At 37.0% G+C, this 12,332-nt stretch overlaps 1 protein-coding gene across 1 annotated transcript in view; it reads right to left on the reverse strand.

The window, feature by feature from the left end:
• Positions 1-12,089, reverse strand: part of col17a1b (collagen, type XVII, alpha 1b) — a 40,736-nt gene extending 28,647 nt beyond the window's left edge. The window contains exons 1-13 of the mRNA XM_060926124.1: positions 11,927-12,089; positions 9,334-9,423; positions 8,245-8,292; positions 7,973-8,080; positions 6,550-6,804; positions 6,328-6,375; positions 5,930-5,959; positions 5,741-5,788; positions 4,154-4,300; positions 1,035-1,211; positions 749-823; positions 563-640; positions 224-376 (exon numbers count right to left, since the gene is read on the reverse strand). Of these exons, the coding sequence (XP_060782107.1) occupies positions 224-376; positions 563-640; positions 749-823; positions 1,035-1,211; positions 4,154-4,300; positions 5,741-5,788; positions 5,930-5,959; positions 6,328-6,375; positions 6,550-6,804; positions 7,973-8,080; positions 8,245-8,292; positions 9,334-9,388 (1,222 nt within the window). The 5' untranslated portion in view covers positions 9,389-9,423; positions 11,927-12,089. The remainder of the gene's footprint in view (positions 1-223; positions 377-562; positions 641-748; positions 824-1,034; positions 1,212-4,153; positions 4,301-5,740; positions 5,789-5,929; positions 5,960-6,327; positions 6,376-6,549; positions 6,805-7,972; positions 8,081-8,244; positions 8,293-9,333; positions 9,424-11,926) is intronic.
• Positions 12,090-12,332: the final 243 nt, after the last annotated feature.

Here is a 12,332-nt window from a genome sequence, read left to right on the forward strand (position 1 = left end):
TGCCTAAGAACATACCAACTGGGTGAAATGAGGAAAAATTGGCTTCTCGCCAACCAAATTATTGATGTGCTTGTCTCTTTGCAAAAATACAGCATTGTATTCATTAAAATATTTATCAAGTCACACTTGTACTCATTTCCTGAATTTACAGTGGCACAGTTAAATTAATTCTTTATAACTCTTTGAATATACAAACCCAAGTCCTTGAAGTCCCCACATTTACCTCCTTTTCCATACGATGTGCAGCTGGAGAACTGCTTCCCACTGTCTTTGGACAGAATGAGGACTTCTGTGTCCTTTTTTGTAGGAATATTCTCCTTTTCAAGTATAATATATTTTCGTGGCAAGTCATCATTAACACAGCGTGTAGTTGTACCTAAATAGAGGAAAAGGTTCATCATGCACCAGGTCCAAAGTCTGTCTGTCTGTCTGTCTGTCTATCTATCTATCTATCTATCTATCTATCTATCTATCTATCTATCTATCTATCTACAGTATGTGTACTTTAAGTGAAAAACATCTAGTCTAAGAATGATCAATAAATAGTAAGTATTATGAATACCTGTAGAAGTAGACACTCCTGTACTAACAAGACCAGAGCTAGTTGTGTTCTGAGAAATGTTTTTCTGCACACCGTATCCTGTAGAACACATAAACCCAACTCATTAGAGGTGCTAAATGCTGTTTGTATGTATATTGTCTTTTAATAACAGCTGCTTATGACAGGATACTGATTGTATTGCCATACCTGAATGTGTGTTAACTGTATTTGATGTGAGAAGTGTACTAGATGGTGTAGCAAGATTATTCTGGAAGCCATACACTGTGATGAAAAAAAAAATATTTTTATCCATGTTACTTATATTGTGCTAGAAGAAATTGGTTATGTATTAGCAGTATTTCTAATTTTGGTATTTTACATTGCAGGAATCCTGGAAGTGGAAATGGGTTTGATATGAGGTTTTTGTGTTTTTGATGCCACCTGCTGTCAGAAAGCATTAAACATAAAGAAGACTGCTGTAACTCCTGCTGACCTGACAGTGATGAAGGTGAAGTGGTGTTTAAAAGAGAAGATCCCGGTGACATGTTATTGGTGCTGCTTGGATATACAAAACCAGTAGTGCTGGAAGCATTAGAGGGCAGTGTGGAGCTGGTCCATGTATACGACTTTAGTGCTGAGTCCAGAATAGTGGTGTCATACTGCCCTGAAACTGAAAAATACAAGGTTTATGATATAAGGTGTATAATATAGGATAAGCATCTTTAACTTAAAACAATGTATGATTGGATAGTCTGTAGGTTCAGGGTATCAGTACCTAGTATAATGAAAGCTACATTTCCTACAAAGTCCTACAAAGTTTTCATGACTCACACACAAGCTCAAACTTTATGTTGAAAACCTATTTGTTCATTCAGACATTTTGTTAAATAGCTTTTCTGTGAGGTAAAGTTCCAAATCTGGGGATTTATAGGCAGAGAGTTTTGATAAACTGGAATATTCTGATGTCCCTTTCTCATTTTGACCGCGAGTTGGCCTAGCGGTTAGCGTGTTCAGCTCTCGATTGGGAGATCGCGAGTTCTACTTGTGGTCGGGTCATACCAAAGACCATCATAAAAATGGTACCTACTACCATCTGGCAAGGCACACTGCAATACAGATGCGAGTAGGGAAGTCAAACTCTCATGGTTACCAGAGAACTAGCCCCCCACTGTAACCCTAGCTGTATAGGCGAGAGGTCGAGGGCTATTGAAACGAAGATCGGTGCCACACCCATACGCCTCAAAGAGCTGGTTAGTACTGGGACAGGAGACTGCCTGGGAAAACCAGATTCTGGCGTGAGAGGGACTTTGACTTGACTTTCTGATTTCTTTCTCATGTCATCTCAATTTTTCCCCCCACTGTTACTTCTCTACACCCGGATGGATTCCTATAAAGGTACTTTGTGACATTGTTTTTTTGTTAAAAGTACTCTACCAATAAAATTAAATAGAACTGATAGCTACGTGGTGGAAAATATCTATCTATCTATCTATCTATCTATCTATCTATCTATCTATCTATCTATCTATCTATCTATCTATCTACAGTGGATATAATAAGTGTACACACCCCGTTAAAATGATAGGTTTTTCTGATGTAAAAAAATGAGACCACGATAAATAATTTAAAAACTTTTCCCACCTTTAATTTGACCTGTACAATTCAATTGAAAAACAAACAAATCTGTTGGGGGGAAAACATAAAAAATAAAAAAACATACAATAAGCTGGTTGCATAAGTTTGCACACTCTTAAACGAATACTTTGTTGAAGCACCTTTTGATTTAATTACAGCATTCAGTCTTTTTGGGTAGGAGTCTGCCACATGTAGACTTGGCAATATTTGCCCACTCTTCCTTGCAAAAGTGCTCCAAATCTATCAGATTGCGAGGGCATCTCTTGTGCACAGGCCTCTTCAGGTCACCCCACAGATTTTTCAATTGAATTTAGGTCTGGGCTCTGGCTGGACCATTCCAAAACTTTTTTGGGGTCATTGTCATGCTGAAAGATGAAATTCCTCTTCATCTTCAACTTTCTAGCAGACACCTGAAGGTCTTGGGCCAGAATTGACTGGTATTTAGAGCTGTTCATAATTCCCTCCACCTTGCCTAAAGCCTCTGTTCCAGCTGAAGAAAAACAACTCTAAAACATGATGCTGCCACCACCATGCTTCACCGTGGGTATGGTGTTCTTTTGGTGATGCGCAGTGTTGTTTTTGCGCCAAACATACCTTTTGGAATTGTGGCCAAAAAGTTAAACCTTGGTTTCATCAGACCACAACACATTTTCCCACATGCCTTTGGGAGAGTTGATGTATTTTTTTTTTTCAAAATTTAGCCAGGCCTGGATGTTTTTCTTTGACCCTACCTCATAGTCCAGACATATGGAGAATACGGGAGATTGTTGTCACATGTAGTACACAACCAGTACTTGCCAGAAATTCCTGCAGCACCTTCAATGTTACTGCAGGCCTCTCAGCAGCCTCCCTGACCAGTTTTCGTTTTGTCTTTTCATCAATTTTGGAGGGACGTCCAGTTCTTGGTAATGTCACTGTGGTCCCATATTTTCTCCACTTCTTGATGACTGTCTTCACTGTGCTTCATGGTATATCTAATGCTGTGGAAATGTTTTTGTACCCTTCTCCTGATTGATACCTTTCAACAATGGGATCCCTCTGATGCTTTGTAAACTCTCTGTGAATGCTGACTTTTGCTGGAGGATGCAACTGAGTAAATGTCTGAACTTTATTTGGGGTTAATCAGAGTCGTGTCTGTGAAGATTCTCAATCATCCAGGTCATAGTAAACTGTGGGTGGTAGAAATGGGCAACTGGACTTGCTTGAAGATTCTTGAAAACGTTTCACCTCTCGTCCAAAAGGCTTCCTCAGTTCTGTCTGACTAATAGGGAGTATCAGATATTTAAATCAAAATTTAAATTTAATTGATGGCAGGTGTGAACCCAAAAAGACTGAACGCTGTAATTAAATCAAAAGGTGCTTCAGCAAAGTATTGGTTTAAGGGTGTGCACACTTATGCAACCAGCTTATTGTACTTTTTTTTTTATTTTTATGTTTTTCCCCCTAACAGATTTGTTTGTTTTTCAATTGAATTGTACACATTGTAGGTCACATTAAAGGTGGGAAAAGTTTTGAAATTACGGTATTTATTGTAGTCTCACTTTTTTTTACATCAGAAAAACCTATCATTTTAAAGAAGTGTGTACACTTTTTATATCCACTCTCTCTCACTCTCTCTCTCATATATATATATATATATATATATATATATATATATATATATATATATATATATATATATATAAAATTTCCAGATAATTTTGGATTACTTGTTTAGTCAGGTCAAGTGACCAACTGATGAAAGGTGTTTCACCACTCATTCCTAAACTAATGAACACCTGACGCAGCACATCAGACATCAGTTGGATGGACTGGGATATCTTTAAGATCATAACGCAGGTCCGGGGAACTAAATATACTACTGCAAGATAAAGGTTTTTTTTCTCCCAAATCTAATTATTGTGTATTGTCTTGTGTATTTATTTTTCCTCTAAGGCATGCTGTGGGTGTCAATTGAAGCCATGTGTGATAATATACCAGTCTGAGAGCCTTGTTTAATGATTTTGGTCTCGACTTTGGCTTTGCGTGGAACAGGTAGGGTGGAGGAGGCTGTGGAGCGGGTGGGGCTGACACTTGATGATCGTCCAGTCTTCACTAATTTCTTCACATCATCCAGCTCTGTCCCTGCAGCAACACAGTGTGAAACAATTTCCTTCATATTCCTGTCAATGACTTCTAAAATAACTAATTGTGGATCCCATTACACACTGTGAGTTTTACTTTTGCAGTTTTTAAGAAACTGAGACCTTTTCCAAAGAAAACTATATTAAAAAATGTACAAATAAATATGAAAGTCTTCATAACAGTAGGGCTCTAGAATTGCAGTGCTACAGGATAGAATGGAGCATATCTATCTATCTATCTATCTATCTATCTATCTATCTATCTATCTATCTATCTATCTATCTATCTATCTATCTATCTATCTATCTATCTATCTATCCTCTGTGGTCAGCTAACCGTTTCTGTGTTGATTTGGACATATGCTTTGAATCATTGTCCTGCTGGAAGATCCAGTGACAACCCAGTTTTAGTTTTCTGACAGAGACAGACAGATTTTGATTTAAAATGTCCTGGTATTTCATGGAGCCCGTGATGCCATGTACCCTAACAAGGTTTCCAGTGCTTTTGGAGGAAAAACATCCCCACAACATCACAGAACCTCCACCATATTTTACAGCTGGAATCGGGTTCTTTTCATTATAGCCATCCTTCTTTTTACATCAAAACCACCTTGAGTGTTTATTGCCAGAAAGCTCCATTTTTGTTCCATCAGACCATAGAACATGTTTCCAGCCAATGTTGTTGTAGTGTTTCACAAACTTCAGGTGTTTCAGTTTGTGGTTAACTGACAGAAAAGGCTTTTATCTGACATACCTTCCAAATAATCTGTTGGCATGGAGGTGGCATCTGATAGTGGTTTTGGAGACTTGAAAAGCCCCAAATTTTACTTTTCCTTGTAATTCACCAACAATGATCCTTGAGGATTTTTTGCCTCTCTTACCCTGACTGTATGAAGGGGCAAAATAAACTTGGGTCCTCTTCCAGGCAAGTTTGTCACAGTTACAGTTCATGCCCACTTTTTATTATTATTATTATTATTATTATTATTATTATTATTATTATTATTATTATTATTATTATTATTATTATTGCCCTAACAGTAGAAATGGACATTTTCAGGTGAGTAGCTATATTTTATAACCATTCCCTGCCTTATGAAGATCAACACACTTCACCCCCATTTGGTTTGTGTGTTCTGTTACCTTTCCCATGCTGATGGATGACTAAGGGAATTTGACCGCTGTGTCACCTCATATTTGTACCCCAGTAAATCAGGAAGTCATGGATTACAGCTTGAAAGTTCCTACAAACTCCAGTCAACTCAAACATATACAATTTAAATGGAAAACATGCTTCAGTTATAATGTGTTCACTATTATGTCCAGGGGTGCCAATAATTGTGGCACATGTTTTATCTTTAGCAATCAAAATTGACAAAGAAGAGTCAAAAAACTTTTCGTAACTTGAATGAAAACAAGTACATTTTGGAAACAAACTTACATTTGGTTGATGGAGATGCACTCTGTAATCTGACCCTGATTTCACTCTCTATTGAAAAAGACAATAATTGGATTAAGATCAGGCAGAAAATTACATTCATTTCTTTTTGTCCCTATGTGTAGAGGTAGAGGTAACTAAATTTAGCCTAAGATATTCAGTAATGGTGGTTGCATATTCAGGAAGAATTACCTCTGGTTTGAGATCTTCCTCTAGATGAGCCTATGGAAAAGACTTGACAATTTTAAAGCTATTTCAAGCATGAAATTCATTCATTCATTCATTCATTTATTTTAGCACTGGCCATAAAGCTTATTACATGACTATGTTAGCGCCGGTCTGGCTGGTATATAACGTACTGTAGCAACAGAAGATATCTAAATAGTACTATCTTCTTTTCCCAGTGAGAACACACTCAGTTATTTTCACATGAATCACTGGCTATAAAGCTTGTACTATACACAATGGATCTGAATCTCCTTTGTAGTCTAACCCAGGCCTTTACTGAGGGTTTTACAGCAATCTAGGTGTGCCCGTACTAATGATTTATTAATTGTTCAAATACATATTACTCATAAATGCCTTCTAACCATAGTCCTTCCTCGTCAGCTCTGGTGATGAGTTTGCACTTGAACTTCCTGTGGATAAAAATAACAGGCTTACTGTCAAATAAAGGTAAAGTAAACTTTTTTTTATTCATCTCTGTTGTGTACTGAAAAATGAAAACAATTAATCCCCCTCATGGTTTTGTGTAAATTTAATCCACATATCAACAGGATTATACACTGTGTAATTTAATTTGCTACACTCACCATCATAACCTCCTGAGTGACTGGTAGATTTTCTCTCTAATAATAAGGGGGAGTGGGAGGAGGATGAACCGTGAGTCTTTCTCAAGCCACCTGAGGAGCTGGACCTGCTCTTCGAACCAGAGTCTTTTCCAGGTAGACTTTCAAATCCTGTACTGCCCCAACGTCCCCCTCCACTCCTGCTGTTCCCAGTGGAGTCATCTCCCAGACAAAAGGCATAGTCTGATCCTGATCCTCCTGCGTTCACACCCACTGAGGCTGATGGAGAGGGGAAATTCACTTCAAACCTAATCTACATGCCAAACATTCTTCCAGTATATAATACTCTATAGACTATAGGATTTGTAATCTATATTATCTATGGTATAGTGTTGAACACTTTAACACTGAATGCAATTATTAATCGCATTAGCTAATACTAAGAAATTAACTAGATAGTGCAAAATAAAAAAATTTTCTCTGCTGCAAATAGAAAAAAAATAGACCAGTGTTCCAACAATTACCCAAATCTTTGTACATGAGGACTTATTTATTGTACATTCTCAGATTTTGATGGGACTCTACATTAGTTCTCTAGTAAATTCACTTGTATGTTACTGTATACATAATTCCATATATGTTCCATCTGTTATTTTATACTTTTGATGTCTCCAGTATTGTTCTACAATGTGGAAAATAGTCAAAGTACAGAAAAACCTATAAATGAGATGCTCCATATGTTATATATGTACACCCACACACACTATATATATATATATACACACACACACACACCCCGGCCACTTTATTAGGTACACCCATACACCTGCTGTTTTATGCAGTTATCTAATCAGACAGTCCCTTGACATCAGCACAATGCATATGATCATACATGAGCTTCAGTTAATGTTCACTTCAAACATCAGAATGGGAAAAATTGTGATCTCTGTGACTTTCACTGTGGCATGGGTGTTGGTGCCAGATAGACTGATTTGAGTATTTCAGAAACTGCTGATCTCCTGGGGTTTTCACACACAACAGTCTCTAGAGTTTATACAGGATGGTGTGAAAAACAAAAAAAACATTGAGTGAGCGACAGTTCTGTGTGTGGAAATCTCTTGTTGATACAGGAGATCAGAGGAAAATGGCCAGATTGGTTCGAGCTGCCAGGAAGGATATAGTGACTCATATAATCATGCTTTACAACCGTGGTGAGCAGAAGAGCATCTCAGCATGCAATAGCAGAAGACCACATTGGGTTCCACTCCTGCCAGCCAAGAACAGGAATCTTACAATCAAGAACAAGTTCCTATTAAAGTGGCCAGTGAGTGTATATATAAATAATGGTGAATAAACACCCTCAGTAGTGAGTCATCTCCTTCAGTGTGTTATTTTAGTCAGAGTAAGTGTTCATTTAAAACTGGAAAAGACTACTGAAAAGTCTTACAGGATGTGAAGTAGGAGGTGCTGCTGTTATGGTTTAGAATATTCTTCTCAAAGCTGTTTCCCCAAGAGCTGTTACTCATGCTCTTACTGCTAGATCCACTGAAGCCCTCTGATGGAGAAAGAAAACACACAAACTTTACTATACACTGTCTCTGTGAGCACTGTTTCTGTACACACAGTTATCAAAACTGCTTATTACAAAAATATTTTTGGGTTGGGTGGGGTGGGGGCATCATCAGATCAGTGGGTAGCAAAATAAATGATGTTACTTACTTGGTGGTAATGATGTAAGTCTGGTTGTTGGAATTGTTTCAGTTGTAACTGTAGGCACAACAGTATAGTAAGTGCTTTCTGGTTTTAGTTTTAATTTCAGTTCGACATTGAACACATTAGCATTAAAGCTAAATTAATTAAATGATCAGTGGGCTCATTTGTTATAAGTGTAATGCAGTGAAACTACACCACCACAAGATGGACAACTCATTTACTGACAAACAAACATGAAGACTGCAGCGTCCTCAGGGAGCAAATAAAAGGAGAAACTGGTCTCGAACTACATGTCAAACAATACTGGCCCATACGGCATCGGCCTACTATTATTTAGCAGCATGCTCTGTGATGTGTTTTCATACATGTCAACCTATACGGAATGTCCGTATTTTATACGGATTTGATTCAATAAACGTAGTATACGGGCGTACAAATAAAGTTATACGGATTCTTTAAAAAAACTTCAATATTTATTTAGAACTATAATCAATTCCCACGATGATAAAAGAGCACATAACATTTACAAACGTACTGTACACCACAGACAACCAGTAAAGAGTCTTATGAAACCGCGCGTTATCTTGTGGTAGCGAGACTTCGTTCCACTTTTGATCATGCGCACACCGCATTGCAAGAATCCCGCCAGCCAGGAAGTAACATTTTGTTTGAAAAGCACATTTCCACCTGAGCGACTTTCACTAGCGACTGAAAAGATTCTGAATGGGCACTCCGGCAAGATCAACACAGACACTTGCTGTGACATGCAGCCTAGTGAGGTATTGGTGCGGAGTGCTAAAAAAGCTGTCATGGAGTACAATTCAGAACATTAGAGTGACACTTTGTGTTTTTGTCAAACATTGGAGCTTTGTATTCATTCTGAAGGTTTATTGTTATTAATATTGAATAAAAAGTAACTTGGATATATCATTGTTAATTATCATTGAAATTTTAGGTAAATTATTTTAATTTGCATCTTATAAGGATTTTATAAGGGAAATATGGATTTTGGAGGTTGGTTATACAGGTTTGATTGACCAAAGGTTGACATGTACCGGTATGTGTTTTTGGATGTTTGTATTTAGCTTTCCTTACCTTTCTCTCCAAAACTTCCTCCTGAATCGTCTGTTTGCCTCAGCAAGACATCCATTCCATTAGTGGTGGAAGAAGTATTCAGATCCTTTACTTCAGTAAAAGTAGTAATACCACATTGTAAGTAGTAATACCTATGTAAGTATTATCAGCAAAATTTACTTAAATTATCAAAAGTAAATGTATTCATTCTGCAGAAAAATGGTCCTTGTCAGTGTTCTATTGTTATATATGACGTTTTTGGATTAATATTTCTGCTGCATTAATGTATATGTTACATTTTACTGCTGTAGTTTTTGGTTGAGCAAATTTTAACTACTTTTTATACTGTTGGGTAGTTTAATATACAGTAATGTATCATATTCTATAAGATCTGATGATGATAGTCCATATATTTGTAGCGTTGCTGTCCTGTGGGAACCATGTATCTCTAAAAAGTCAACTTTTCATGAGCTCAGAAAAACAGCTGTCTTCAGCTTCGTGACAATGCATTTTCCAACTGGGCGGCACCGTGGTGTAGTGGTTAGCACTGTCGCCTCACAGCAAGAAGGTTCTGGGTTTAAGCCCAGTGGCCAGCAGGGGCTTTTCTATGTGGAGTTTGCATCTTCTCTCCATGTCTGCGTGGGTTTCCTCTGGATGCCCTGGTTTCCCCGACAGTTCAATAACATGCAGTTAGTTTAACTGGCTACTCTAAATTGCCTAAAAGTGTGAATATGTGAGTGTGCAGAAAGGAACTGGCCACCCTACTGCTGCAATTCCGGCCAAGTACAACCAAACATGGTTCGGTAGTGACAACGACGACGATTTCCCAGCTAATTCAAGAAGATTTTTAAATAGTTTATTAGCTTAAAAAGTAGGAAAATTGCCTCAATCCATAAAGGAATACTTAGTCCTTCAGTTTCTCACAAACATTCAAGTTCAAAATCACCACATTTGGAGATACATGGTTTTCACTGGACAGGAAGGGTAGGAAAAAGTTTAATCTTAAACATAGCTAAAACTGTCAGAAAAGTGTAGAAGTGGAGTAAAAAGTACAATATTTGCCTGTGTAATATAGTGGAGTAGAAGTATAAAGTTGCATAAAATGGTAATAATCAAGTAAAGTACAAGTACATTGAATTTGTACTTATATACAGTACTTTAGTACTTAGTTACATTCCACCACTGCATTCCATGTTAATTAGGATAAAAAAAAAAAGATTTATGCTAACTGTCCATATTGAAGTATCATACAGGCTGTGTCAGAAAGTCAGTTTCAGAAAATCCATGTTTTATGTTCCATAATAATAATAATAATAATAATAATAATAATACCTTCCCATCATTTTGTTCACAGCTCATACTGTGTACTGATTTTGATTTTAAGTTGTCTTCTTCTTGTATACATAGGATTAATAAACGTACACAACAGTGGAATACATAATACTATATTGTAAATCCACTGCAGCACTTATTTGCCATTGAGTAGTATTCACTCTGGCAGAAAATCTGATAATAAACTGATGATAAACAGCAAACATAACATGGCTGTTGTAGGGACTTTCACACACACATATTGCACGAAATGAGAATTTCACCCATCCACAACTATTCACATCTACACATCTATTCGATTAATAATATCAAGAAAAGACCAACAGATGTCACTTCTGGATCTCACAGAGAATGAAATTTCAATCTATTAAAATAATAGGTACATGTGCAATATGAGTCTGAATTCTTGAAAATAAAAGGAAGAAGGTCCCATGTTTCATTCAAGAACAGGTTTTAAGAACACAAATCCTCTTTTCACAGTCTCAGATTTATACATTATCTTTTTGTTGTTGCTTAATAATACTCAGAAGTAGAGTAGAAGACATTTTAAAGGCACTGGTCCAACCATGTGCACAATAGCATGAAAGAAAACAAAAGACTTCTGAAAGTACTGCCTTTACATTGCACTGCCCACACCCACTGCACCACCTGCCATCACATATAGTCTCATAGTCTCACAGGTGTTTTTATTCTCTCATGAATGAAAAAATGTACACAGAATTTGAACCCTAACAAGCTAAATTCTCAGAACAAAACAGTATATCACCAAATTATACGGTGAATTTCAGTCTTGCTAGCTTTTACCAGTTATGGAAGTAATTCCAAAACTATGGAAGTAACCCCAAAACATTCACATTAATAATGATCTTTTGCAATAACTTTTAAAAAAAGATTAGATAAGAAAAATATCTTGCACACACAACACTTACTCATTACACGTTCATTTCCTTACTGAATATACACAGTAATATCATCCAGCCAGAGATGCTTTCAACAACCGTAAAGCTGGTGCCGCTGTAACTTTACCTATCCGTCTGCACATTAAAACATACTTTTCAACTGGATTTGCAGTTGTAGATCTAATCCAGAGATTCGCAAAGCTTTGACTGTTCTTGGATTTCAATAACAGGTACACAGCCACAAAAAGTTGTAAACCTTATCTGATGTTTCATCATACCAGTTGTACTTTATACACAAATACATTTTTGCATTGTGCTTTTCATTTAGGATTTTTTTTGTTTTACTAATGCAAATAAAAGTAAACAAACATGCAGTACTTTACCTAAAATCCAAGTGAAACTCAGGAGAAAATTTTGATTTTGCACAAATAAATGGAAAATGTTCCTTAAGAAGCCCAGATAGGAGTCAGTGGTGATGTGTGAAGTTCACTCCTGCCACACAGATATGCAGTATTTATCTTTATTCCATCAAGAACTTTCTTTAAATCTTCTTCCCACTTTCACCAACAAGCCTCTACAGGACGCTTGGGCTGGGTTTTACTCTGAGCCACTCCCAAGTGTTTGGCAGGCGCACACACAGACTGGCAAACTTTAAAAAATAACAATACCTCGGGGAGTTGCAATTTCAGCCTTTGTAATCATATGAAACATTGGCTCTGGGCATGTTCAGATGAGAGAGTTAGAGCTCAATATATTATATGTCTCAGCACCTTGCTTTGGTGAGATCCA

This window comes from Neoarius graeffei, chromosome 7 (assembly GCF_027579695.1).
Source record: "Neoarius graeffei isolate fNeoGra1 chromosome 7, fNeoGra1.pri, whole genome shotgun sequence".
Taxonomy (NCBI): Eukaryota; Metazoa; Chordata; class Actinopteri; order Siluriformes; family Ariidae; genus Neoarius; species Neoarius graeffei.